This window comes from Castor canadensis, chromosome 2 (assembly GCF_047511655.1).
Source record: "Castor canadensis chromosome 2, mCasCan1.hap1v2, whole genome shotgun sequence".
NCBI classification, from domain to species: Eukaryota; Metazoa; Chordata; class Mammalia; order Rodentia; family Castoridae; genus Castor; species Castor canadensis.
Window position 1 is genome coordinate 35,775,918 of NC_133387.1, and position 26,935 is coordinate 35,802,852.

Sequence of the window (26,935 nt, forward strand, 5' to 3'; positions counted from 1 at the left end):
CTGTCATTCATTGTTAAGGACTAGATTTTGCATATGAGAGAGAACATATAATATTTGTATTTCTCAGTCTGGCTTATTTTGCTTTACAAGGTGATCTACAGTTCCATGCATTTTCCTGAAAATTACATATTTTCATTCTTGTCTATGGCTGAATAATATTCTATTGGGCATATATGCCAAATGTCTTTATTCATTCATAGGTTGATGGTACCTAAGCTGATTCCATAATTTGGTTGTTGTAAATAGTGCTGCTATAAATACAGGTGTGGAAGCATCTCAGCTGTATGTTGAGCTACTTTCCTTCAGGTATTTGCTCAGGAGTGATATAGCAGAATCATATGATAGTTGAATCTTTAGTTTTGTAAGGAACCTCCATATTGATTTCCATAGTGGCTGCACTAAGTTATATTCCCACCAACAGGTATATAGGGTCTGTTTTCCCTCACCTACATCTTTACCAGTATTTGTTGTTTCTTTTGATGTCTGCCAATCAGTCTAGGGTGAGTTGTAATCACACCAATATTTTGATTTGTATTCCTTCATGAGTAAGGATGTGGAATATTTTTTCATGTATTTGCCAGCCCTTTGTACTTCTTCTTTTGAAAATTGTTCAATTCATTCACCCATTTGCTAATTAGATTTTTTTTTGGCATTTAATTTTTGGAGCTCTTTATATATTCTGGATATTAATCCTTTATCCAATAAGTAACTGCCGTAGATTTTCTCCCATTCTGTAGGTTTTCTTTTGGTTCTGGTAGTTGTTTCCTTTGCAGAAGCTTTATAATTTGATACAATCACATTTTTCAGTTTTTATTCTTATTTTCTGAGTAATCGTGGTCCTATTCAGAAAAGCAAAGAACATTTTATATTAGGGAAAAATGTGCTAGGTACAGTGGCTCATGCCTGTAATCCAATGACATAGGTATAGTTAGGAGTATTGCCATCTGAGGCTGGCCCTGGGCAAAAATGTGAGACCCTATCTGAATAATAAGTAAAGCAAAAAGAGATAGGGACAAGGTTCAAGTGGTAGAACACTTGCCAAGTATGAGGCCCTAAATTCAAACCCCAGTACCACCAAAGGAAAGAAAAAAAAAAAAAAGAGGGTGATGTATTTTACAAAACAGAAAAGGTAGTGTTTTACAGCAAGATTATAGAAAGCTTTGCAGACTGCCTGGCTTAGTGTGTATCAGAAGAGCAAGTCAGTTCTGTACATGTGTATGTGCACACATGTGTTTGGCAGAAGGATAGGAAGGGCATTACCTGTTCTGGTTGTTAGTTCCTTTTCATTGTTTCTGGCCTATTCAGTTTTCTGTTTATTTTTACAGGAAAGTAGTAAATATGAAATGGGAAAAGAGTATATAGCAGAGTTCCTTGGTAGATGACCTTATGTAATATCCTGCTATGCAATTGCCTATTTTAAAATGTATGTATACACATGTATGTATATACATATACATAAATGATGCATGCTTTTATTCTGCACTTAAAAAGTTTATGGAAAACTAAGACCCTTCATAGTTCTTGATATTTTTTGGAGATTTCCATAAGCAACCCAATAGAAGAAAAAGCTGGAAAAGGAACATGACTTCAGTATCTACTGGGAATGTTTTTCAAAAATTCAGTCAATATAGTGTTCATGTTTTTTAAATAAAAAATAGGATAGCAGAAGGTCTCAAATATACATATGTACTTATGAGGACTCAGGACAGAATTGCTGAAATTGGAGCCTGCACTTACCTTATTAGGGGGCAGCAAGGAGCATCCAGTTGTAGCAAAAGTCTTTTTGCTTTATATTCCCAAATTACCATGAAGGGACACCCCCTGCTCATGTCAACTTCATCCTTAATTTCACTCTGCAAACCCAGTAAGCAGTAAGTTATTTTTTATTTCTTGAAACCTAGGAGACTTTTCTGAGAGCAATGATTCTCATTTAAATGAAGCACTATTTAGGCTGGGGTATAGCTCAGTGGTAAGGTTCTGGGTTCCATCCCCAGCAAGGAGAAAATAAAAATCACATGAATGAAGCACTGTTTGCTTTGCATTTCTAGACATTTAGATACATCTGTAATCAATCTGTATATTTGGGTAGGTAGAATTGAAATAAGATTTCTATCTGTGAATTTGGTTTGGTTTGGTTTGGTTTTTGTAGTACTGGGGATCAGACATGTGCAAGTGCTATCACTGAGCCACAACCCCTGCCTTTGTTTTTGGAGGCAGGATATTACTGTGTAGCCCAGGTGGTCTCGAACTCTCAGTCCTCTTGCCTTTACCCTTTCAAGTGCTGGGATTATCGACATATACTACTACATCGAGCCTCTAGATATGAATTCCTGATTGACTTGCCACAAGCAATTGGCTTTTCCTTTAGGTTTTGCACTTAAGTTGGTTCATTGGGACTTGGAAGTAATAGTGCTCTTGTCATTACAGAACTGCCTAGAAATCTTGTGTAGGCATGGAGGGCTCGAGCCAGAAAAGAGAGACAAGTGCAATCGGACAGTGCACGATGTGGCCACTGATGACTGCAAGCATTTGCTGGAGAATCTGAGTGAGTGATACTCAAAGCCAGGCCTCTGGGATGATGGGGAAAATACTAATACAACTATAACTTTCTCAGCCTCTTAACTTTTTTTGAGCCCTAGCTTTTGCAAAACACTTTATTAATTGTAAATGTGGTAATTATTTTTTTCATGTAGAATGACTTTGCAGAACTACTTTCTTACATTTTCCTGACTGACCTAGGAGAGCAATAAAAACAATGATTGCTTCTTTTTCTTGCTTAGATTGTTTTTTAAGAAATTAGGCTGCCAGGATGAGAAATCCCAGCTGTGAACTCTGCATCAGCTGATCATATGATTCAGGCTAGGAAGTTGTCTCCCAGCCACCTGGTTGCCTCCCTCTCTCTGTAGATAATTGATGATCTCTTGGGTCCCTTTAAACTGAGAATAAATGCTCCTCAGCACATTTTATGAAAGGTTCACTTCCAGGTTTATGAATATGGAATGCTGGATCATACAAAATATTGTGATGTATCGATTATCACCCCTTCAGCCAGCTATTTTGGTAATTCAACTTCAGGACAGGCAGATTTTTAAAAGTTAAAGTTACCTTTAGTTTTATACCTAGATTTGTATTCTTTTATCTAGTAAAAAAACTAGTGTGGAAGAATATATGCAAACTGTTAGGGTACATTAACATAGATAAAATAATCATAGAAATTCTCTTTAAATCTGAGGTTTGATTGGCAGAAGACTTGCTTTATCATTAAAATCCAATTTTGTGGTCCTTAAACATTTAACTCTATAAGTGCCTTTTATAGCATTTCTGCAGTACATAATTATCATACTTTGCTATGTTTACAGCATTTTAGCTTTTTGCAAAAACTGAACCTAAACTTACATAGTAAATGTGGCAAATTTTCTAGTGGGCTGAAATAAAATTTGCTATCATTTATTTAAACTGCACTTTTTGATATTAAACATTTTAAAATAGAAGCAATATATATATAGGTAGCTATGATATGTAGGATATGAAAGATAAAAAGTGTATTGGCCTGACTGAAGTAGAGGTGGCATATTGAAAGGGTGGGACAGAGCAGTAGATGTCACCAGCAGGTTAATGTTAGTTTCAGTAGCAAGATGGATTCTTGCTATGTGGCCTAGGCTTACTTGCCTGGGCCTTGCAATCTTCCTGTCTCAGCCTGCTAAGTGCAGGGATTATAGATATGTGCCACCATGTGTAGTTTTGATTGTATATGACAGGCAATGAAGAGCTATTTAGATTATTGACTCTGCATGTGATTCAAATGGTGTTTTAGAACCACATAGGCAGCTCTGAGAGGGACAGATCAGCCTGTTGAGAATATGGGAACAGATCAAGCATCAATAAGTTTTAATTATCCCAGCACTCAGGAAGTTGAGTCAAAAGGATCATGAGTTCAAGACCAGCCTGGGCCACATAGTGAGTTTGAGGCCAACATTGGCTACATAGTGAGTCCCTTTCTAAAAAATAAAGGGAGGGAGGTGAAAGGGAAATAAAAAACGGGCATTCTAACTGAAAGTCTATTCAGGGATGGATAACAGAATGTTAGGTGCCTAGAGTTGGACTAGGACGGTGGATAGAGAAATGGTACATAATGAGGAGAGGGATGGAAGAGCCCAACAGCAGGAGTTAAAGAAAACTTTCAGAAATAAAAGATTGCTATATGGGGGACCCAAGTTAATGTCCAGCTTGGACGTGCTGTCAGGATGTGCAGGTGTACATCCTGTGAAACACCAGATGCTAGTGTGCCATGGTGGAATGTCTCTGCACAAGGACATTGTACCCCAGTAACCTTCTTTGAGGCCTCTACAGTCTCAGCAAAGTGCTTAACCTTCCCTGGCCTCAGTTTGCTATCTGTCAGTAGAGGATAAAAATTACTCATATGCCTATGAGCAGAAGAATAGATAATTTCTTATCATCTCTGTAAGATTTTGTGATTTTGAGAATCCAACAGAAGGGAAAAAAACCAGGATGTGCATTAGATTGGAAGATTGATTCCATAAGGCCTACAATAGAAGCCATGAGTGCAAATTTACTAAAAAGAGTGAATACAGAGAAACAGAATATGTCAGAGAAGCTCACTGATCTTCATTTATTCAACAAGCATTTCTACTCCTTGCTCAGTATATAAGCTAAAGGCACTCTGGTACATGTGTGCCAGAAAATGAACAATAAACATAAGAAGCATGTGTGACATGATAAGATCTGCTATGACAAAGACCAAGGGGAATCGAGCATTTGAGGGTGGTGTTGAGTTTTTAAATGAGTCCTTGAGGTAGCCTTAGTGGTCAACCCTGAGGCTTAAACCCAGTTCTGTTTTGATTATTATCTTGAGCTTACTGATAGGCCACTATTCTAGCTTGTTCCTGATTATCTGTTACGGTCAGGGGAATATAGAGACTTCAGAGCCAAGGGAGGGCTCTAGTTTTCTCAGATTTTTTTTTTTCACCGCTTAAGAATCTTGCTGAAGAGAAATAGTCAATGAAATGAAAAGAGCCAAAGATATAAGGAAAGAAATAGTTCATACAATATACTCTCAAAGAAACTGTGAAGAGATTAGGAACCAAAGTTTAATATAAGAAGGTTCAGTTTGATGTTATTTAAAGAAGTAAGCAGCTGTCCTTATTAATACTTTTGTTGTTGTTACTGTCATTAAACAGGGTCTCACAATATAGACCAGGGTGACCTTGAACTTTTGATCCTTCTGCTCAGCCTCCCAAGTGCTAGAATTACAGGTGTGCACCATAATGCTCAGTCCTTTGATTTATTTTTAAAATGTTCATGTCTGCTTATTTTACGTAATACCTTTGCTGGTTTTGTTTTTTCTTCCAAGGTTTAAAAAAAACAAACTGCTTTTTTTATTCTTCTAACAGATGCTCTTAAAATACCTTTAAGGATTTCTGTGGGTGAGATTCAACCAGGCAGTGATGGTTCTGAGGACTTTGAATGCGAAAACACAATATGTACTTTAAATATCCGCAAACAGACATCATGGGATGATTTTTCAAAAGCAGTGAGTCAAGCTCTGACAAATCATTTCCAAGCAGTCTCTTCTGATGGATGGTGGAGTCTGGAAGACATGACATTTAATAACACCACTGACTCCATCATTGGCCTCGGTGCAAGCAGTGTACGATCCATCATACTAGGTATCAGCAGTTCTACCATGAAGGAAAAGTTAAATGTCTGGGTTTATTTATGTTTGTGGGCTTCATAACCTGATGCTTAGTTCATTGATTAAGCACATTCAAAGCTTGCATTGGCAGCTGCTGGTAAAAACCTTGAATACTCATAATGTAACCATTACATAATGTAGCCTGTTAATATAAAAATGCTTTTATGCCTAGAATAATGCTAGAGAGTAAAGAGCATGAAAGCCTTTGATGAGGTTTTTTGATTACACTTGCTATTCCAGATAAATGCAAGAAACTAACCACACTGAAGCTGCTTGCTAATGCACAAATTCTGAATGCTGCTCCACATCCATTGTCAGGCTGTGCCAGAGGTGATGTCGTACATTCATGCCTTACCTCCAGGATGAGTATCCTAATGAAGTCCAGAGTTGGAAAAATGCTTTAATGAAGATGTATTCAGTGTTCTCACACAGGTTAGGTTAGAGAGGTAACTGTTGATTTCTACTTGAGAGACACAAAACAAACTCCAAAGAACATAGGAAGATAAGATTTGCTTTCTGGCGAGCACAGTAAACACTCTGTAAATGTTAGTTGTCCCTGGAGAACTAACATCTATAGGAATCCTCCTTTGTAAGGTCTGTGCTGGGTACTTTCTAAATAGTCCTTACCAAAGTCTTACTGTACAACTAAACAGGTGTAAGAGGACTTGCCTAACGTATACAACTAATGAGCAAAGCAGTCAGGATTCAAGTCACTGTCTACCTGATAGTAAAGCTTGTGTACTTTCAACTGCACCATTTAGGAAAAGAATAGTTAAGTGTAAGGGAAAGGCAAGCTTTTATTAATTAACTTTTTTATTTAGGTGATACTGGAGTTTGAACTCAGGTCTTCATGCTTGCTAAGCAAGCCACTGGAGCCATACTTCAAAAGATGAACTTTTTAATATATCATCTTAGATCAGAAAGTATTTTATTCTGTTTTGTTCATATATGCAAGTTCACTATCTAGCACTATTAGTTTTTAGAGCAAGATATGACAGCTTTTTATGGGTATTTAGCATGATTATTAAAGGTATTACTATTATAAAACTGTTACTATGTAATTTAGAGATTGCATAAAGAAAGTAAGTCATGAATGATTCTCAGGAACACATTCTTCCTACACAGGAGAGTACTGTTCGAACTGTAGTTCTGCTCAGGGGTCTGAAATGTGAAGCTAGGACAGCAACACTTTGAAGGAAATGACCCTCCATTTGCTCACATCCGGCTTATCTGGCAACTGGGGAAGGCAGATGGATACTTAGCATCACCAGATAAATTTACCTCTGTGAATAGTGGATGCCAAGACTGATTGCTCTAGTGTTCATACTTGTCACAGAGGTGGGGCACACCAGAATAGCATTTTAGATCATTGAGTTTTGTGCCTGGATTAGTTTAGTGCCTGGCTGTGGCCGCTTGATAACTGGCATTTATAACGTTGTTGTCAGTGTATATCCATAAGTGATTTTGCTGGATTGGTAGCATAAACCAGATTAAAGGAACTTTAGGCCAGCAGATAAGCAGGAGTTGCAGTAAAGTATGTATGAGTATTAGGGTCATGCTGAGATAGCTATTTGAAAGAACTGATCTGTGGAAGGGAATAGATGAAAAATAATTATTAATCTTTCTCCTATAAGACAAGTTTATAGCGTGGGACTCCTTTTGAGCAAGAGTGCATCCAAGGTCCAGCTTGTCTGATTCTGAGCTCCTGAACTTTTTTCTTCGGAATCTAAAAATTTCATGGAAAAGTACCCAAACACAGATCATAACGGATCTGACATCCCAAGTGTTTGAGCTTTGTGAAGAAGCAGCCATTGGAAAGATCGTGAAACCGTTTCAGGTTATGATTAATTATGCTTTTGAGAGCCTAACTCTAAGACTTCTTGGCTGTGTTCTTACTCCCTAGACATTTCTCTGAGTTTCTCTTTTTGAGAAGTCTGTATATTGAACATTTTCCTTTTGGCTTTCAACAAAATTTCCTTAGAGAACTAGTTAACCCCCTGTGCAACCCATTACATGGTCTATATGTGCCTTTGATGATACAAACTCTTACTTCCTTAGGGATCTCACAAGAGGAGAGTTTATGTTTACTGTTGCAAAAACGTGGCTTTTAAGCTATCCTGGACATTTTATTTCATTTGTTTTGAATTAGGAAATATACCGTGGCCAGCTGGTCAGAGCTTCACCCAGTCCCCGTGGGATTTCATCAGAAAGAATAAGGCGGAGCAGGTCACTGTGCTTTTGTCAGGTAACAGTGTTCCAAACTAAGGTTAGGTTTAAAGAGTGTGCTTCCTGATTCACAGTGCCAGTTCCCAAATCTGCAAGTTTTTATTCTGTGTCTTCTAGTCATGCATGTGTGATTCCCACCATGAGGTAATTAGATGTTTTCTAAAACATTTGATTGAGGGGAGGAAAAATCAGAAGCCATGTTTTGACACCTGTGGTGATGTCTGCCCTGGTTATTAATTCCTGCCATTCTTATTGCATCCCTCATTAGAAATCACCCAGAGGCCAAATGGCATACTGATAGGAAAGTGACAGAGACTGTGTTGAAGGAGAGATGGCTTTTGTTACTATCAAGTACAGTGTATGCTTGGCATGATTATTATAATGGTACAGGCAAATTTTCAGTAAGCACCTACTATTTTTTGAGGCTGGTTATAACCTATTATTATATTTATAGCATGTTATTAGAGCAACCCATGAGATATATGTAGTTCCGTTTATTCCCATTTTTAATACAAAATTGAGTCTCAGGTTGATTCCCTTACCTAATGTTTAGCTACAAGTAACTGGGATGTTTATATTCAATTTATCAGCCCTGAATTGTCAAATGCTAGTGACTTTATTTATTTCCCATACTTTGGAATGGACTTTAAAAACTTCAGTCTCAATTAAAAGTTTTATTTTACTGTTTGAATTGTACTTAGTGCAGTTGACAAAAAACAAAAAAGTAAAGAATTGATCCTAGAAAATTCCTTTGTGTTCAAATAATTTTTTGAGAGAGCGGCAGAACTTGGTGTAGGGGAGAGTCCTAAAGGGAAACTACAGACCTGTGTAGTAATATTGATCAAGGTTAGAGCTTTCTGAAGAGTGGGATTCTCTATGATAAGTTTTGCTCGTGAACAATAAAACATTGAATCCAGCAATCAGCAGACACTGGCTAAAGAGCTGAGGCTGTAATCTTTACATCCAGCTGTGATTGCTGGGATGTAGGTGGGCCTCCCTGGAGAAGCTGCATCTCGGGAGCTCTCATGAGGCCAGGAGTAGTACTTCATTCCAGATAGTACAAAGTGTGATAATCTTTCACAGTGGCAAAAGTACCCTGCACTTTCCTGGTCAAATGTTAGCACTGCCTACAAAAGTCACAGTTGTACCATTTCTTTTACAATAGGTTCTGTTGTATTTTGATCATTTATATTTAACTCAGTTTTCCTTCTGTCCTTCTGTGTACTCATTTCTCACAGGTCCCCAAGAAGGCTGCCTCAGTAGTGTGACTTACACATCCATGATCCCTCTTCCAATGCTGCAGAACTACCTTAGACTGGTAAGTTGCCACTGCGAAGTGGAGACCTTTACCTTCCATCTAGCCCAATTTGTGCCCTGTGTCCTGACACCATTATTTTCCCCAGCAGCCGTTCCCTAAGAAGCTGTCATCACCTAAGTCTGGATTTCTGTTGTCGTCCAGATGTCTTTTGCCTTACCCCAAAGACCACCTGCTACTACAAAGGGTTATAGTTTGGGCCAGGAGCAAGTTGTCCTCTTTAGTAAGGACTTGACATCAAACAAATGATTACTAATTCAGAAGGGAATGACCAAACATGTCAATATGCCTTAGTATGGATGAGCTTTTATGATTTAAAATTGAGAAAACATGCTAGCATTCTTTAGAATATTATTTGGCCACTTTTACAGAAACCAAGCTTAAAGAAGACCAAAGTTTATTTGTCTTACACATCTAAGTCCGTAGCAGGTGAGAGGTCTGGGAAGGGCAGGGTGACTGCTCCAGGGACTCAGCAGCTTCTTCTCTGCTCTACTGTTCCCCAGGGTGTGATCACTGGTTCTGAAGTGATTACTCTCCTGCCCACACCCTAGGCTGAGAGAAGAGAGCTTGGAAGACAAGCCCCTTCCTTTTAAGGAGTTGTAGGTCATTCCTTCCTCATTCCATTGACCAAAATTTTGGGTCTTGTCAATGCCAAAGATTATCAAGAGAATGTTTCAAATTCTAGGTACAAAATGGATGAATACATTGCATTCACTAAATACTTAGCACACATTAGACAATATGCTAAGTGCTTTCTTGTGTCTTAGTCTTCAAAACATCCCTGTGAGATAGATAAATGAGGAAAATAAAGCAAAGAGAGGTAAAATAACATGCTCAAAGCCATACACCTAGTAAATAATGAAGCCTGAATTGTGCAAGTCTGTAAGATACTGTGTTTGTGTGAGGTCTGTGGAAAACTAACACTAATGGTATAAAAAAGTAAGTAAACAGTAATTTTGCTGGATGCCTTGACAGTTTTAAAAAACATGTTGGACTATGGCTCTTTATATAAGTTGCTTCCATAAACTGTGAATTGATATTTTTGTTTTCACTACTGATGAAGAGAAGTGTTCAGAGTGATTCCATTGATCTAGCTGGTCTCAAAGTTGGGACTGGGCTTTGTACAAAGACCCACCCATGGAAGAGGTGGGTCTTCTCAATCTGATGTTTCACTTGTTTGTTATTTACTCCCCTTTCTGGAAAGCATCAGGGAAGGAGCTCTCATTCCTTTGCTTAAGTGAAGGTTGAAAGGTGTGACCAATTGTGGTCCGGAATGTGAGCCTCCCCTATTAGCAGCACCACTTCCTTCTCTTTCTTCTCCCTTCTATCTTTCACAGTGGCAAAAGTACCCTGTGGTTTCCTGGTCAAGGTTGTGGCCCATGGCTTTGCATTCACCTATTTAAATGATGAAATTACTTTAAAAAAAATTAGAACACATTTAAAGATCTTGATTGGCTTTATTTTGCAACACTTCCTTCTATTAAATAGAATAAATGCTCCAATGAGCTGAGTGGAAGAGTTTGGTTTTTGTAAGCAGAGAAGAGCTGAAGAGAGCAAGCAAGAAAAAAAAAACAAGTGAGTTGTCATTTCACAGTTACTTTCCTTGTAAGGCAGGGACAGGGAAGCACAATAGAAAAACTGGTTGGTTAACAGCAGGTTACTTTTTTTTTTTAATCAGGATTAAAGCAGAGGGAGCTTCATTATCATGCTGATTGAAACTGCCCTCTTTAGGAAACTGTTATCTCTCTCTGTTTCTCAGAAGGTCAGATAATCACTTAGTTTTAGTTGGAAGATACTGAACTTGAGCCTAAGTGACTCCATTTTGAGTTTTTAGTCTGGTCTAAAATACAGTACAGGAGCCTGGTCCAAAATTATGGCCTCTTGTAATTTTTATTTAACACAATGAATAGAAAGACCAAACAGCTGAATTAAAACTGCACATTAGCATCAACTAGCATATTTATATAACCGTATGTCTAGTAGTCACCTTTTGTAGTGAACTTACATGTGTGCATTCTGATTCATAAAACGTGGTTTGACTACCAATGACCAACAAACCAGACTCAATTAACACTTTTTATTTTTATTCTCAATTCAGTGAGTGTACACAAAGAGCTTTAAAAATCTAACAATTAATTCTTAGATGAATATAATAAAAAACGTACCACTCATTTTAACAATAGTTTCAAAATTTAAAGTGACCAAGCAATAATCTATTGTAATTGTTGTGTTTCTTCTTCCGTACATGATTATAAGCTCCCAAAGGGGAGAGACTGCATGTTTTGCACATTTGTATCCTTTCAGTCATCTAATTCAGTTGTCTGACTATTTGTTCAGATTCTTCTAAATGCAGACCATGGCTTAGAGACTTAAGATATGGGTATATATAAGATACTCTCCCTGGCCTCACAGAACTTACATTCTAGTTGGAGGTGTCAGATTTTTTTAAAAAAGATCAAATACATATATATGTATTCATGTAAAATAATTCTGAAAGGAAATAAGGAAACAGCCTGTTCTGAGCCAAACATAAGTGGCCCTGGCCCAGGGACCTGGATTCAAGTTACCCACAAGGACATGTTCTGCCATAAAAGAGGTGACATGAACTTTTATACTCACAGAGTAAAAGAAAATTATAAATCAGTGTGGAGAATAGATTATGAGGAGCCTATGAGAACTTGACATAAGCACAGTTATGCCCAGTGATCTGCAGACTGTTAGCATGGCTCCAGCCACAGAAGGGGTGAGGGCAAAACCCTAAGAGGTTTATGTTCAGAGAGTAGCGATCACAGGGTCCCCCCACCACCCAGAACTGTTGCTCTACCTCCTTGTTTGCCCCTGTATATAAAAGACTTGCTGAAGGAGGACACGGTTGGCTGCTTTTCAGGCTGCTGCTGCTGCTGCCGCCGGCTGTTGTGCGTCTGCGAGTCTAAGGACTGAGACTTTAGGAGTTATTCTAGAGATCAAGGGAAACATGGGACAGTGCAACTCTGAGGACTGAGATTTTAAGAGAGACTAAAGAAAACATGGAACAGTGTGAGTCCAAGGACTGAGACTTTAAAGAATAGAAAATAAGTGAGGTTTTAAAGAATAGAGAAAGGAAGCAAAGTAAAAGAGGTGAAGAAAATTAAAAAAGAAGTAACAAGGCTGTTGCATATCTCCATCCGAGCACCCAGCATACCTGTCCCCAGCTGTCTGCATGTTTGTCCTCTATCTTTTGTCCTTTGTGCATCTCTAGTCACCTCCAGTTCAGTTTCTAGGACAAGAGCTCATTGGGTTGCAAGAAATCAATACACTTTTGGGAAGTCATCAGGGGGCAAGGGCTACAGCAAAGCAAGGAAATCTCTTGTAGGTTTCAGAGGTTTCTCTCTCTCTCTCTCTCTCTCTCTCTCTCTCTCTCTGTCTTTCTCTCTTGTTTATGAGGTAGAGTCTCATTGTGTTGTCCATGCTGGCTTCAAACTCGTGATCCTTCTGCCTCAGCCTCTTAAGTGCTGGCATGCAAGAGAGTACCACCATACCCAGGTCAGTTGTTATCTTTGCATTCTTAGCTGTAGTGTTTGGGGGAATCTAGAGGTCTGTTAAGCTTAATGATACATTCCAAGAAGTTTATTTCTTAGTTACAAGAATGTTAGGTCAGATACAGAAGATGAGGAAAATTGCTATTGAAGGGTCTAAGACAGCCGGGCACCGGTGGTTCAAGCCTGTGATTCTAGCTACTCAGGAGGCACAGATCAAGAGGATCCCAGTTCAAAGCCAGCTGGGGCAAATACTTTGCAAGACCCTACCTCGAAGAACCCTTCACAAAAATAGGGCTGGTGGAGTGGTCAAGGTGAAGACTCTGGGTTCAAGCCCCAGTAACACACACATACACACACACACACATACGAAAAGGGTCTAAGATAGCCCAAGATATTTTTGATTCTTTTTTCTTTTTTCCTTTTTTTTTTTTCTGGTTAGTGTTTGTTTTCTGACACAGGGTTTACATTGGCTGTAAAATTCATTGTGTAGACTAGGCCAGCTCCAAACTTGTAATACTTCCTTCCCACTTAGCTTCCCAAGTGGTAGGATTACAGGTGTATGCTACCATACTTAGCTGTCCACATCTTTCTTCAATCACCATCTTCTAGTCAACTAAGAGACCCTATTTCCAAGGTCAAGCAGTCTGCAAACTCTTCAGTGAACTCCAAGTAATGTGTTATTTCCACTAGAATGTAAGCTCTATGGGGCCAGGGAGTGTATCTTCTACATTTCAGTGGTAATTATAAGCATAAATAAAAGTAAAATAAATAAGAAGATAAAGAGCAGGTGGAAGGTAAGACAGAAAGCTCTCTTTTAGATGAAGTCATTGGGAAAGATCTGTTTGTAGTGACATTTGAACGAAAAACCAAATGAAGAAGGTAGTCTTATAGAAGGTATTTGAAACAGAGGGAATAGCAGATACAAAGACATCTATACTTGGAATCAGATCTGAGAAATTACCAGAAACAGGATTATGTAGGGCCAAAAGAAGGACTTTGAATTGTATTCTAGATAGAATAGGAAGCCACTGGGGGAATTTGAATCAGAAAATAGCATATCCCTCAACATGTACAAATAACTGTAAGCACATTGATGTGCAGTATTTGAACAGTTGAAAATCTGTACTATAGACATGCAAACCTGGTACCAGCTTACTTTCATTGAGCAAATATTATATGCTGTGCTCTGTTCTCAGTAAATGGATTGTCTCCATTTACTGGTAGATGCTTGTATCAGTTATTCACACTTTACAGGAGAATAAACCAACATTCAAAGTAGTTTCCCCTAATGTGAGTTAGTGGTGGGACCTGATTGAACTTTGACTGTCTGTCATACTCATGAGTACTTGAATACAATGAGTTATTGTAGTTTTTATGTTAAGTAAGAACTGCAATAACCAGTTTTTAACCATATATAAAATGCATGTGTAAAAACCCTTATGCAAAAAACTACATTAAGATACCAAATCTGGTTTTATTCTTTCTGTTCTGTTTGACAAAATGATGTTATTTTTAAATACTTTCATTGAATTGTTAGAATAATGCAAGTATATTTTAGATAATCCATGCTTGAGTTAATATGGGAAATGTTTAACCTAATTGCATTTTGAATCACTCCAGCAATTTAATTCAACTATTGCAGGAGGTAAACATTTGTCTTAGCCAGTTGGAAATTTTATTAGCTTATTTGCAACATTGTTTCAATAATTCAGTGACCATGATATCTATTATGTTAGAAGAATACTAGGTTAGATCCTCCAAATCTGAGCCATACTTTAAAATGAAGGGCTCGGAGGTTAGGCATAGTAGCATCTGCCTATAATCTCAGCATTTGGGAAGCTGAGGCAAAAGGATCCCATGTTTGGGGCAAGCCTGGGCTGCATAGTGAGTTTCTCGTCAACCTGGGCTACATAGAGAGACCCTGCATTCAAAAAAAAAAAAAATTAAAGTTAAGTAAATAAAGCACTCTTAATCATCTAGGATGTAGTTCTTGAGATTCTTCCACCTGTCAGCAATCCACTGCAGTATATCACAATTGATTCTACTGACTGTCCATGAATTTGCTACTTTTCCATAAAAGTATTATAAATAATGACTATGTCTGAGACAACCCAAAGCTCCACCAATCCCTTTAGCAGATGGCTTTTCCTAGCCTAATCATTCTCAGGGAGTGTAAGAGCAGAGCTGAGTGAGGTCCTAGTGGAAGGAGGGAAGGGTTCCCTGGTATGAGCAAAACAGTGGCGGTTCCAGCATCAGCAGACCTGACCTGTTGGCTTCCATGGAAGCAATGGGAGATTTTGGGCAGGAGGTAAGATGTCAGCCCAGATGGTAGCTGAAACAGGAAAAGTTCATGAGTTCTTGAGGCTGGCTGACAAGGGAGCCTCTGTGCCAAAGGACTAATATCTTATAGCTTTATTATTTCAAAAAATAGTTATAATATATAAGTTGTTTTGTCTATATCAGTAAATGAGTACATATATTTATTTAAGTTAGTAATCTGATATCAGCTTTTACCATTTCAATAAGCTAGTTAAAAAATACACACAGCAGAGAGAGAGAGAGAGAGACACTATGTATGTGAGTTATAATTTCTCTTGAATTCTCATTACTCTTTTATATCTAGTCTATAAAGAGCGACCTCAGGAAATGGTTAAAACTCAACATGAAGGACTCCAACTTTTACATATATGTAACAAATGCTAGATGCATGGATGTCATACATTCTAATACAAGCATTCTATTATTATTATTCTATTAGAAGGTATTTTCTCATTTCAGGTATTACCAACTTTTTGTTAATTTTTCATAACATCTCATCAAATGATGTCTAGTTGTATTGGCTACCATTTAAAACCTGAACAAAAAAATAAATTACTAGACAGGTGCCAGTGGCTCACATCTGTAATCCTAGCTACTCAAGAGGCAGAGATCAGGAGGATCACAGTGTGAAGCCAGTCTGGGCAAATAGTTCTACAAGACCCTATCTCAAAAAGACTCTTCACAAAAAAGGGCTGGTGGAGTGGCTCAAGGGGCCCTGACTTCAAGCCCCCATACCACACACACAAAAAAATAATAATTACCAAGAGTACTATTGAGACTGGTGTGAACTGTCAGTTTTGTTTGGAAGAACTTTATATGACTAAATTGATAGAAACAGTCTAAAATGGCAAATAAATTAGTTCTTTAAAATTAAGTGTCAAAAGAGGTTGAAATGAAATTCCTAGCTATAAAGCATGTAACTAAGTGACAGCTATCCCAATTTTATTAACTCAGTAAAGCCCTTTATTTTTCATTCTTTTTGAGTTTAATGTCTCATCACAAGCTGGCCTGAAACTGTCTCTGCACAACAGAAAGAAGATTTTTCTCAGATTCTGTATGACAAGTGAAAACACCAAACAAAAGTTGAGGTTTATTGTTTTAAAATGCCCCAAACCTGAAAACACATTACATCTGCCACATCAACAGTAGCAGAGACCACGGTACCTCTGGTAAATTCCATTCTGTAGAAAAACATTGTAGAGGAAAAATAAACAAATAAAAGGATGGATGGACCAGTTGTTGAGGTCACTTGTTTCCAGATTCCCTGTGCCTCACAAAGCACTCATTGCCATGTGATGAGCTTTCTGAATAGGCAGTGAAGATAGAAGAATAAAAGGGATTGGTACCAATTGTGATAATGAGGCCAGTATCCCTTTCCTAACAAGCAGAAATGGCACATTGTAAAGGAGGTAATTCTGGCAACTGTGATTCAGACTATAATTTTTCACAGTTGGATTTGATTTGACTTTTTTAGAGCACAGATCTCCTTTCAACACAATTAAAACCTTTCCAACCCTCCTCCAAAAAAGTCTGCCTATCAGTCTCTTTCTGTTTGTCTTTAGAGCCCTCTCCTGGAAGCATGGAGCATACATTTTCATATAGAGAAATGTAATATAATTCTACAACAGATTTTCTTCACAAAGCTTTTTGTGGTTATGCTAATCAACCTCAATAGTGAAACCATCATGTACTCCCAGTAATTTTTTGTTCAGATTTGAAATGATAACCAACACAATTATATATCATTTGATGAGATAAAACAAAGAAAAAACATTAACAAAAAAATGGTAATATCTGAAATGATATTCCACTAATGAAATGCATGCGTTAGTATGTAAGAATGATCTAGAAGTCTATGTATTTGTTTTACCCTTTACCTGTGTAATTCACTTAATTATTTGTAGTCTGCCATTTCCCACAAAGGATGTTAGACTATATAAACATAAAGGGCTTACTGCTAGTAAGTAGCCTTTTCAACGAAATTTTAAATTGAATGTTTCCTGTTTCTCCTGAAAATGTACAATCTGAGAACAAATGAGATGTTGGAAATGAAGACAGCTTATCTATGAAGTTGGGTCTCTTGCTATATGATTTCAAAATCAGTCTTCAGGAAGTCCAGGCAGTTTGACAGGATGGCTATAATGAATAGAGCATTCTTGTTTTCAGAAGTGAAATAAAATTAAATTGGAGTGCTAGCTGAAAATCTCAGGGGTAGAATATTCTGTAAATCTTGAAAATCTGTATCCTGTTTCACTGGTGTGAAACAATTCACTCCTTGTGAGAGGATTCCTATCCAATAATGCATAGCAAGTTGGGATTAATTTGGCAAGCTCAGGAGTTCTGGTTTAAAATTGTACCTAGTAGCAGTACCTCATGCACAATTTCCCACTAAAATACTTTTTTTATTTATTCATTTATTCATATATGTATACATTGTTTGGGCCACTTACTAAAATACTTTTGAAAATGACAAAAGAGCCTCATGATAAGAAGAAACAGAGCCAAGAAAATTTTTATATTACCTTTAGGGGCAACAGAATACTCGGCCTACTTACATGAGGCCTCCCTGAAATTAGGTAGGAAAATACTGTCCATCTTCCCTTACCATCTTTATAATAGTTACAAAAAAAGCCAAGATTTATACTAGTTGGAAAACTGGGCAGATAGTCTATGCTTTTGCAGAACTATGAGCTTGCACTCATGTCCAATGCAAGCCCTTCCACATCCATTTAGAGAATTTAACTCCTAGAAATACCGTAGCAAAAAGTTGCAAGGCGATTGGTGAGATTGAGCTGAGTCCTGAGAGTTGAATTACCCATAAGAACTCTCAGTGCAGATGGAGACAGAAACAGCTAGGCTGCAATTTATTTTCGTGCATCTGTCAGCCATGTTGGGCAGCGGGAGTTTATTCCACTGCAGCCATTGCTTGTATTAGAATTTAACAAGCAATTATAGACATTAGCTGCCACCCTCACAGTCACCTAAGGAAAGATGCTGCCAGAAAAATAGTAGAGAGTGAGCAAAACCGGTAGTGGGCCACACACCCTGCTTTATTACAGAATTCCTCCAGTGGTATCACAGCATATGCACAATAACACCTTTGGAAGAATACTGTAAAACAGTTGTCATTCTGAGAACTCAGGGGAAGAATACACCATAAAAATTATTTACCTGTGCCTTAGTCTATTCAAACTGCTACAACAGTATCATAGACTAGGAGAGAAATTTATTTCTTTTTATTTTATTTTATTTTATTTATTTATTCATTTATTTCTTGGAAGTACTGGGGCTTGAACTCAGGGCTTCTTGCTAGGCAAGCACTTTACCACTTGAGCCAGGCCCCCAGCCCTACCATTTTATTTGGAAGGATAAGCTATTATGCCACCCCCAAATTATGCCACTTTGATGTAAGGACTACATCATGCTAAAGGCACTTGGAAAACAGCAGCTACAGGATGGGCATTCTGATCTCCCTTGTCTTCTAGAGAACAGATTAGAATTCCCATGTGGAAGATACTCTCCCAGTACCAGGAGAAAAAAAAGACACTTTTCACATGAGGGTCAAAGTCAAGAGAATTTTCTGCACAAACAGACCTTGTTAAAATAATTCTTATCTTCCTTTGGCCTCCCACATACTTTACTTTTCCACGGTTGCCTCTCTTTGTTCAACCCAATGCAAAAGCATCCTAAGTTTTGCTATTTCCTCATGAGGGCTCTTGGGTCATGTAAAACTTGTATTAAATTTGTATGCTGTTCCCCTGTTAATCTACCATGTCAAGTTAATTCTTTGGTACCCCTTGGATCCTGAGAAGGGAAAAGTGTGGTTTTAACAACCCTGCAATTTACATTTCACAGTATTCTTGATTTCACTCAGCAGGTTAAAAGACACTGGTGGAGGAAAAGCCATACATAATTTTGTCTACGTTTCCTTTAAATTTCTTTGTATTACAAGAAGTTTCAAAGAGAAAATCAGGACACTGAAATAAGTAGCCATATACACCTATGTCCTGGATGTATTTTTATTAAAAAACACTTCGCCCTGTTTTGCCTAATTGTTTCGACTGAAAAGTTATAACTGCAGGTACACATATACAGTTTCAATCCAAAATACCTCAGTAGGCATAAGTTTTTTAAAAATAAGTGTTTTTCTACATAATGCCATTATTTTCATAATTAATAAGGGCAATTTTAACTTATCTAATGTTCACACCACAGTCAGGTTTCACTAACATCGTTCAACCGTTTCCGAAAACAATAGAAAAACTGTAAAGGGCACCTCAAGTGCCGAGAAATTTATTTCTTACCAGTTCTGGGGTCTGGGAAGTTCCAGATCAAGGCACCAGCAGATTCAATATCTAGTGAGGAACTGTCTCCTGGTTCACAGATGGTTCCTTCTCCCTGTGTCCTCATGAGATGGGAGGGGCAAGGGATCTTTCTCAAGTCTCTTTAATAAGGGTATTAATCACTTTCAGCTCCACTTCCAAATATCATCACCCCAGGAATTAGTATTTCAATTTATGAATTAGTGTGGACGGGATATAAACATTCAATAACAAGAACAGTGGCAAATGGCATGGAAAATGATATTCATTCTGTGTAGAGTATGAGAAGGTAAGACTGAAAGTAGGTCAAGAAAGCCAAAGTAGAGTCTGGGCTAAGCTTATAAAGAACACTGTTGGCAAGGAGTTAATGTGGTGAGGAACTATAGTAACTAAAAATTAAATGGCATAAAGTTATACAATAAAAAGCTGAAGTGAGATAGTGAACAAATCTGTTCAGCCTTGTGTAAGACTGAAAGTAAGGAGCCGTCCCAGAATGTAGAAGAGAAGAACAGAATTATGATAACAGTAATGACAGACATTCCTACAAAGAGAGAAACAAATAAAACCAAAAGAGGAGATATTACCAAAAACATAATGAAAGAAAAATTCTCTAAGCCAAAAAAGACTGGACTGCATATTCCATTTTAGTATGGTAGAAGAAGGCCTGGATCTGTAGAAAACCTGGGTAACATTTTTTAATGACATGTATAATTCAGAAATCCTCCAGGTTTCTCCATCTCATAAATATGAATGAGAACAGGTTATTCTTGAATAATAATTCTTTAATTATAATTTACCACTGAAATCTTCTGGTACCATAGCCTTTACCCTTGAAAGCTGACCCTCAGTTTTTAGGATGTTCTTCTCTCTTGTGTCTCTAGGAAAGCCCCTGCTCCAGTCTTGGTCTTTGCCTGCATCTCCACCATTGCTTGGCTTACAGACCACTAATACCTCAGAGAACAAGCTGAGTTCATTCTGTGACTTTAGGATACTGAGATTCTTGGGCAGCTGCAGTCTTTTATTGAAAACTTACCCATATTAGGATGTTACTTAATTTCAAAAAAAATCATTAGTGGCTCCAATATGTCATCTTTCAGACCCTAAAACTCAGTCCAAGCTCATCATCAAGGGACCCCTGAAAGGATACTTCCTTCCTTGGCTCACAATTGAATACCTGGTCATCAAGCCTGGCTTTCTTCTACTTTCCTGTAGTTCTTGCAGGCATGTCTTGATCTCCTTGGAGGACAAAGCCCATGTATTAAAGACCCTAGGTAAATAAGGAGTTCCCTCTTCCTTCCAAGCTTTCCCTCAAACCTTCTTTTTATATTCCAGAATCTGCTTCTTCTTATAATGAAGGGCCCAGAGGCATATTTACTGTCTTTATAGAAGTCCACCCAACTACCATCAAGCTTATGTCCTTCTCCTTTGATCTTAAAAGGACATCCTCATCAGCTCACAATAAGACACACATATATGTTCTTACATTATCCCATTCCAAATTATAGAACAAACAGACCCTTTTATGCTTGATACCTTTGTACATTGGGGTGGCTCAGTCTTTACACTTGAGCAATATTGATGGTATCCATTAGGTTGGATTAGCACCTATCCAGATTGTTTTCTGTAGGAAAAAAAATATGGTAACATGTTTGCATGCTGGGAATGAAGGCTCAGCTCTGGGATGACAGAAATGAGAGGATGACTTTCTTTCCACATCTTGCTCAAGATACTGCTGTCTGCCATGTGTGGATGATACATGGCTTTCTATTCCAGGGCATATTGAATCTCCACATGTTGGATAAAAGTTAAAAAAAATCCTAAAGGCATCTAGGTAGGAGGTTTCCTTTTTACAATGTGATCTCTCTCCACCTAGATTTCTTTGAAACACTGAATTCTGGAATGGAATAATATATAAAGTTAATCCAGGAGCTTCATACTCATCTAAAGGTCTTTTATCCAAAACACCAGCACAAAGATATTCTCTGATATACAATGGCTGTGAAAAGATCTCACTCATGTATCTTTCCTTCAAAAACATGAATACACACACACACACATTCACATCTACTAATAACTGTAATAATTAGAAGGAAACAAAGTACTTATTATAGTGGTTGCTTCTGGGCGCTGACACTGTCAAGGACTTTTATGCTACTTTGTTTTCTTCCTTTGCATTTTCCAAATCTTCCTTAGTGCAATGCCTTTATAGACACTAAAAAGCAAGATAAACAGAAAATTCAAAGTAAAAAGCATCTACAAGAGACAAAATTCAGTAGGAACTTGTGTTTCTCAGCTACAGTACTGAACCTCCTATAGAAAATAGTAGAAAGCAAATGATCTTTTCCATAAAATATTAGCTCTTGTCAAATACTGTTTGTTCATGTTTCACATTAAATGAAAGACTTCAAGTGCCTAGTGAATAAAGCTAATCTCTAAAATATTATTTCCGATCTTTTAAAAGTCTGGGAACAATTAGAAAGGGAATTCTACCCTTTGTATCACTTTTTCCTCTCTTCCATGTAGCATCTTCACCTAAGGACTCTTGTTGGTTTGCTAACAGGTCGAGCAGTATCATAATGTCATTTTCCATGGCCCAGAAGGAAGCTTGCAAGACTACATAGCACATCAACTTGCACTCTGCATGAAGGTATTGATTACTATCATACCATCTTCTTTGCTTTGAAAATTGGGAAGTATATAGAACCAATTACTTGTTTTCTTATCACAGCATAGACAAATGGCTGCAGGATTCTCCTGTGAAATAGTGAGGGCAGAAGTGGATGCTGGTTTCTCTAAGGAACAACTGGTTGACCTGTTCATCAGTAGCGGTAAGACCATGTCAGCAAACTGGATTGTGGTGACTCAAAGGCATGCTTTTCAGTGATGCCATTAAAAGAAAATAAGTGTTGCTTGAGCATAGGTTTAAGTCAACTTTTCAGTTTGGAGCTGTGAGATGAAAATTGGGGTCCCGAATAAACACTTGCAAAACATTATTTCTATGTGTATATCATTACATGTTTTGGGCATCTTGCATCATGCATTTTCTTTTCCTTTTTCATTTTTGTATAAATCCTTAATTCCTGTTAGCCTATTATGTATCTAGTACCAGTGATATACCAAGGGAGGAAGTAATGGGAATGGTTCACCATAGTGTGACTGAGTAATTGCATCACTGATGTTGCCTAGAATTGCTGATGTATGGTGATAATACAAAGTTTTATCAGTAGATTTGTTATTCACAAATTCTCTACAACTAGTGTACCCCTTATTGCTTGCTGAACCTGGGGTGAATTGTTTTATTCAACCTCACCATTACTATGCCACGATTAACAGTTTGGTAAATACATTTCATGCACTAATTAGTTGACTTAATCTCCACAACAGCCTTGTGCAAGTAAATATTCTATTTCAAAGGTGGGGCAGAAGCACAGAGAGGTTCACTAATTTGCCACTAGTATGTAGTAGCAGAACCAGGACTAAACATGTTTATTAATATGTTATTCATGAGTTTTAGGCTCCAGCACCTGACACTCCAAGCTTCAGAGGTGGCATAACTCTGTATGGCATAGCATAATGAGGCACTCCTAGACCAGCCTTCAGTCTCCAAGGGCCCAATCTGCAAAGACAACTGGGGAAGAGCTGAAGGAAGTAGTTACCTCCTTTTTAGGTAAGGGGCAGTGGTACTTCTCATCTCTGGAGCCATGACGTATGGAGATATTTTGTGGTGAGGGCATCTGTAGACCAAGTTTAGGAAGACAGAAACTACCTGCAGTTCCTAAATCAAGAAATAAAATTAGGAATTACAGAGTAAACACATAGACTCCTTTCAGCTTCTCCTCCTCCACAGACACAGTATGACCACCACTTGGAAGGTACTGTGCAAAGGATACTGTATACTAGTGATTAAAGCAGACATGGTCTCTACCCTTATGGAAACTGGAAAAAGCCTGTTCAAATGCTTTAAGCATACCTCAGATGAAGGCTTCTCTGATCCCTCTGAGGAAGTCTCTTTCCAGTGAACATCAGGAGACTTTGCCTATACCCCTGTGCCCCACCTGACTGATGGTTAAGGCAATTAAGGATATTATTTGAGCTTTTCTCTTGCCCCACAACATGTTTTATTATGAACTTCTGGAAGATTTATTCTCCTATTTAGCCTTATATAACAATTGCCAATCATTTGTTAGTGAATTGGTGAATTTTCTGTTGCAGGAAGTAGACATGGCAAAGAAAAAGGGAATTCTTTGACTTATTCAGAAGAATTAGCTTAGATTGTAGGTAGAAAGAAGTAAGGTCAGAAAGGAAAGGCATTGATAAGGGGGTCATTGAAGACTGGGTGACAGCATAAAGATGGAATGGTTTGGATTTAGTTGAAGAAATTTTTTTAAATAATAGACTCACACACGCATACACACACAAATCTCCATGTTAAGTTCAAGAGAAAGAGTAGGATTTTCTTTTTTTTTTTTCTTTGTGGTGAGACTCGGATTTGAACTCAGGTAGGGCTTCACACTTGCAAAGCAGACCTCTACAGCTTGAGCCACATCTCCAGTTCAAGAAGGAAGAGTTGGAAATGATGTATCTATTAGACTGAAAGAGGCACAGAATAAATAGGCAGGAGACAGTTGAAACTCCAGCAGCACAGGGCTCATTATTCAGAAAGAAGCCTTGTGAAGGGGAGTATCCAGCCAAAGCCAGAACCCCATTGCCGCTTACAGACTTGGAGTAGATATAGGGGAGGGGTCTGGAGGGAAAATTTTGCTGGGCAGAAAATTTTTTTGGAGTGGAGTTAAGGCTTGCTAGGGGAAGCTAGAGGAGATAAGTGATAATTGGGCAGATAAGTTGCTTAGCTTCGGACCCCCTGCGAGGTGAGAGTTTGTCATTTCCTTGAGGCTCAGTGTGGTCCTTCCAGTAGATGATGGGTTGTTTCCAGTAAGCTGCCTGCAAGGGAGGTGGGGGGAGAGGGTCCAATCCTAACATGGCTTCCTTTTTGTTTACCCTAACATTCCTATCTGAGCCAGATAGATAGATAGATAAATAGATTGATAGCTAGACCTCAAAAGAGAATGGGGTGCCTATGTTCCTCTATCTATTTCTGCTAATGGGGATGTCAAGGTCTCTTAAGGGGAAAGAGTATCTGCAGGGTCTTCTTGCTTTAGGTGACTGTAGCTGGCCTGTTGGAGGAGCAAAACTGAGTTGACCTGCCTATGGGTGATGTCCTGACAAATGCCTGGAGCCTCTGGGAAACAAAGAAAGAAAGGGTTTGAATGAGGCAAGGTCTGATAGCAGAGTGAGAAAAAAAGATAAGGGGTCCCAGCCAGCAAGAGGGGTTACCCATGGCATCCACTTAGCAGAGGAAAACCACTGTCCCCAGCTGTCCATTGTATGTCAGACACATGTGTGGGTCAGGATGTCTCAGCAATCCTGGTCAAGTGGAGTGAGGTGAGTTCAGTGGGGTAAGAGAAATACTTAGGTGTGGGAGGCAATGGGGTTGCTTGAGAACCTCTGTCGGGTTATTCGGGGGCCAGCCTTGATGTACTTTTTAAAAATTGGGTATGGTGGACCCAATGTGGTAGCCCCTTAACCAGGACCGCCGTGGGCATAGTTAAAATTACCTGGTATGGCCCTTACTATTTAGGCTTTTGTAGTGTTGAGTAATCAGCAATGCAGACCCAATCTCATGGCTGTATGACAGGAGACTGAGCCGGGAGGTCAGAGGAGGGTTTAGGAAAATGGGTGTCTGCATATTGTCTAAGTCGTTGTTGAGAAAAGTGGAGCGTGTGCCAAATGTCCCCTGGGGAAAGCGAGGTGGAGGAGTGGGATATGTGGTGAAGGACAAAAGGATGTCCATAGAGTAAGTTCAAAGGGAATAAAATCTAAGGGTTTGCTGGGACGGAGTCTAAGGCAGGTGAGAGCAGTAGGCAAGATGGAGGGCCAGGCAAGCAAAAGTTCAAAAGACAGTTTGGTCAATTGCTGTTTTAGGAAGGCATTAGCCATTTCTACCATACCAGAAGATTGAGGCCTGTATGAATGTGGACTATCCATTTAATGCCAAGCACCTGAGCAGCTGCTGGGTAATAGCAGAGATGAAGGCAGTGCCATTGTACGACTGCGGGGTTCCCAAGGGGTGATAAGGGTTAGGAGAGCCTTAGTAACTTATTTTGCCTTCTCTGTAGAAGTGGGAAATATCTTAATCCACCCTAGGAAGGTATCTACCATGGTGAGCAGGTATTTTTGTCAGTTGGCTGGGAGCATGTGGGTGAAATCAATTTGCCAGTCTTGCTCAGCAGACTGCCTCACCCCTAGTGTGTGGGGAAGGGTGGAGGGCTTAGATTTCCCTGAGGGGATAACTAGTAGCAAATAAGGCAAGACTGAGATCAGTTTAAGAATAGGCTATAGAGGGAGAGGTTAGGTGGGCCTGTAACAGATGAATCGGGCTTGTATACCTAGTGAAAGAGTGTATAGAGATGTGAAAGAATGGGGTATTCCAGAGCCCAGGGAATGACCACCTTGTGGTCAAGAAAGAACCAGCCATCGGTTTGGATACCTGTCACCCAGGTGAGAACAGTGTGTTCAGCTGTTGTGTAGTGGAGGTGAAGGTGGGAAAGATGGAGAGTATGGGGGTAAGGGGTAATCCTTCTGCAAGGGTGTTAGGTGATGAAGCACTCTGGGCAGCAGTCTTAGCTGCAGTGTCTGCCTGAGAGTTATTGAGGGAGATAAAATATGTGGATCTCTGGTGGTCCTTAAAATGGATGGTGGCCTAGGGAATTTGAGAGCCTCTAGTAATTTGTGGATCTAGGGACCATTAATGATAGGGATTCCCTTGGCTGCAAGGAAGCCCCTTTCCTGCCAAATGAGTCATGGGAATGTACGATGTGATAGGCATATTTTGATTGCATGTATAAGTTGATCTCTTTGTCTTTAGCTAAAATTAATGCCCTAGTAAGGGCGGTCAATTCTACCTGTTGGGTTGTGGTGAGGTGGGGAGGAGCCATCGCTTCCAGCAGCTTGGTAATATAGAATCTATAATGGCATATCCTACTGCTGGTTTAAGGTCTCTAAAGGAGCTGCCATCTATAAACCAGAAGAGGGCACCCTGTAGAGGAGTTGGGGAGAGATGGGCATATGTGGGAGGAGGGGTTCTATGAGGTCTAGGCATGAATGGGTAGGTGGTGGGATCTCCTCCTCAGTCATGAGGTTTTGGCTCTGAAAGGCAATAAGGGGATTTCAGACATGAAAACAGTGGAGCTGTTTTATTGGGAAGAGTTAAGAGAGCCTGATGGCTAGTGAGTTCCTGGAGATTGTGGGTAGATAGGATGGTTATGTGTTGGTTTAGTGTAAATTTTTGTGCTTCAAATGTTAAGAGGGCTGCTGCTCCTAGGGTCTTTAGGAAAGGGAGCCATCCTTTTATAACTAGGTCTAATTGTGATGAAGGTAGGAGGTGAGAGGCCAGAAGTAGTTGGAATTCCAAGTACTGGAGCCCTCAGCAAAGCCTCCTTGAGTTTGGCGAATGGGGCTTTAA

At 38.9% G+C, this 26,935-nt stretch overlaps 1 protein-coding gene across 5 annotated transcripts in view; it reads left to right on the forward strand.

Annotated features, from left to right (window-relative positions):
• Cttnbp2 (cortactin binding protein 2) overlaps positions 1–26,935 on the forward strand; it is a 156,317-nt gene that overhangs the window by 96,589 nt on the left and 32,793 nt on the right. For all 5 annotated transcript variants that reach the window (XR_012444791.1, XM_074064485.1, XM_074064484.1 and 2 more), the window contains exons 9-14: positions 2,428–2,545; positions 5,412–5,687; positions 7,863–7,958; positions 9,178–9,257; positions 21,974–22,060; positions 22,142–22,241. Coding sequence is in view for 4 of the 5 variants with exons in the window: in XM_074064485.1 (XP_073920586.1) it covers positions 2,428–2,545; positions 5,412–5,687; positions 7,863–7,958; positions 9,178–9,257; positions 21,974–22,060; positions 22,142–22,241 (757 nt within the window). In the remaining variant the exon portion in view is untranslated. The remainder of the gene's footprint in view (positions 1–2,427; positions 2,546–5,411; positions 5,688–7,862; positions 7,959–9,177; positions 9,258–21,973; positions 22,061–22,141; positions 22,242–26,935) is intronic.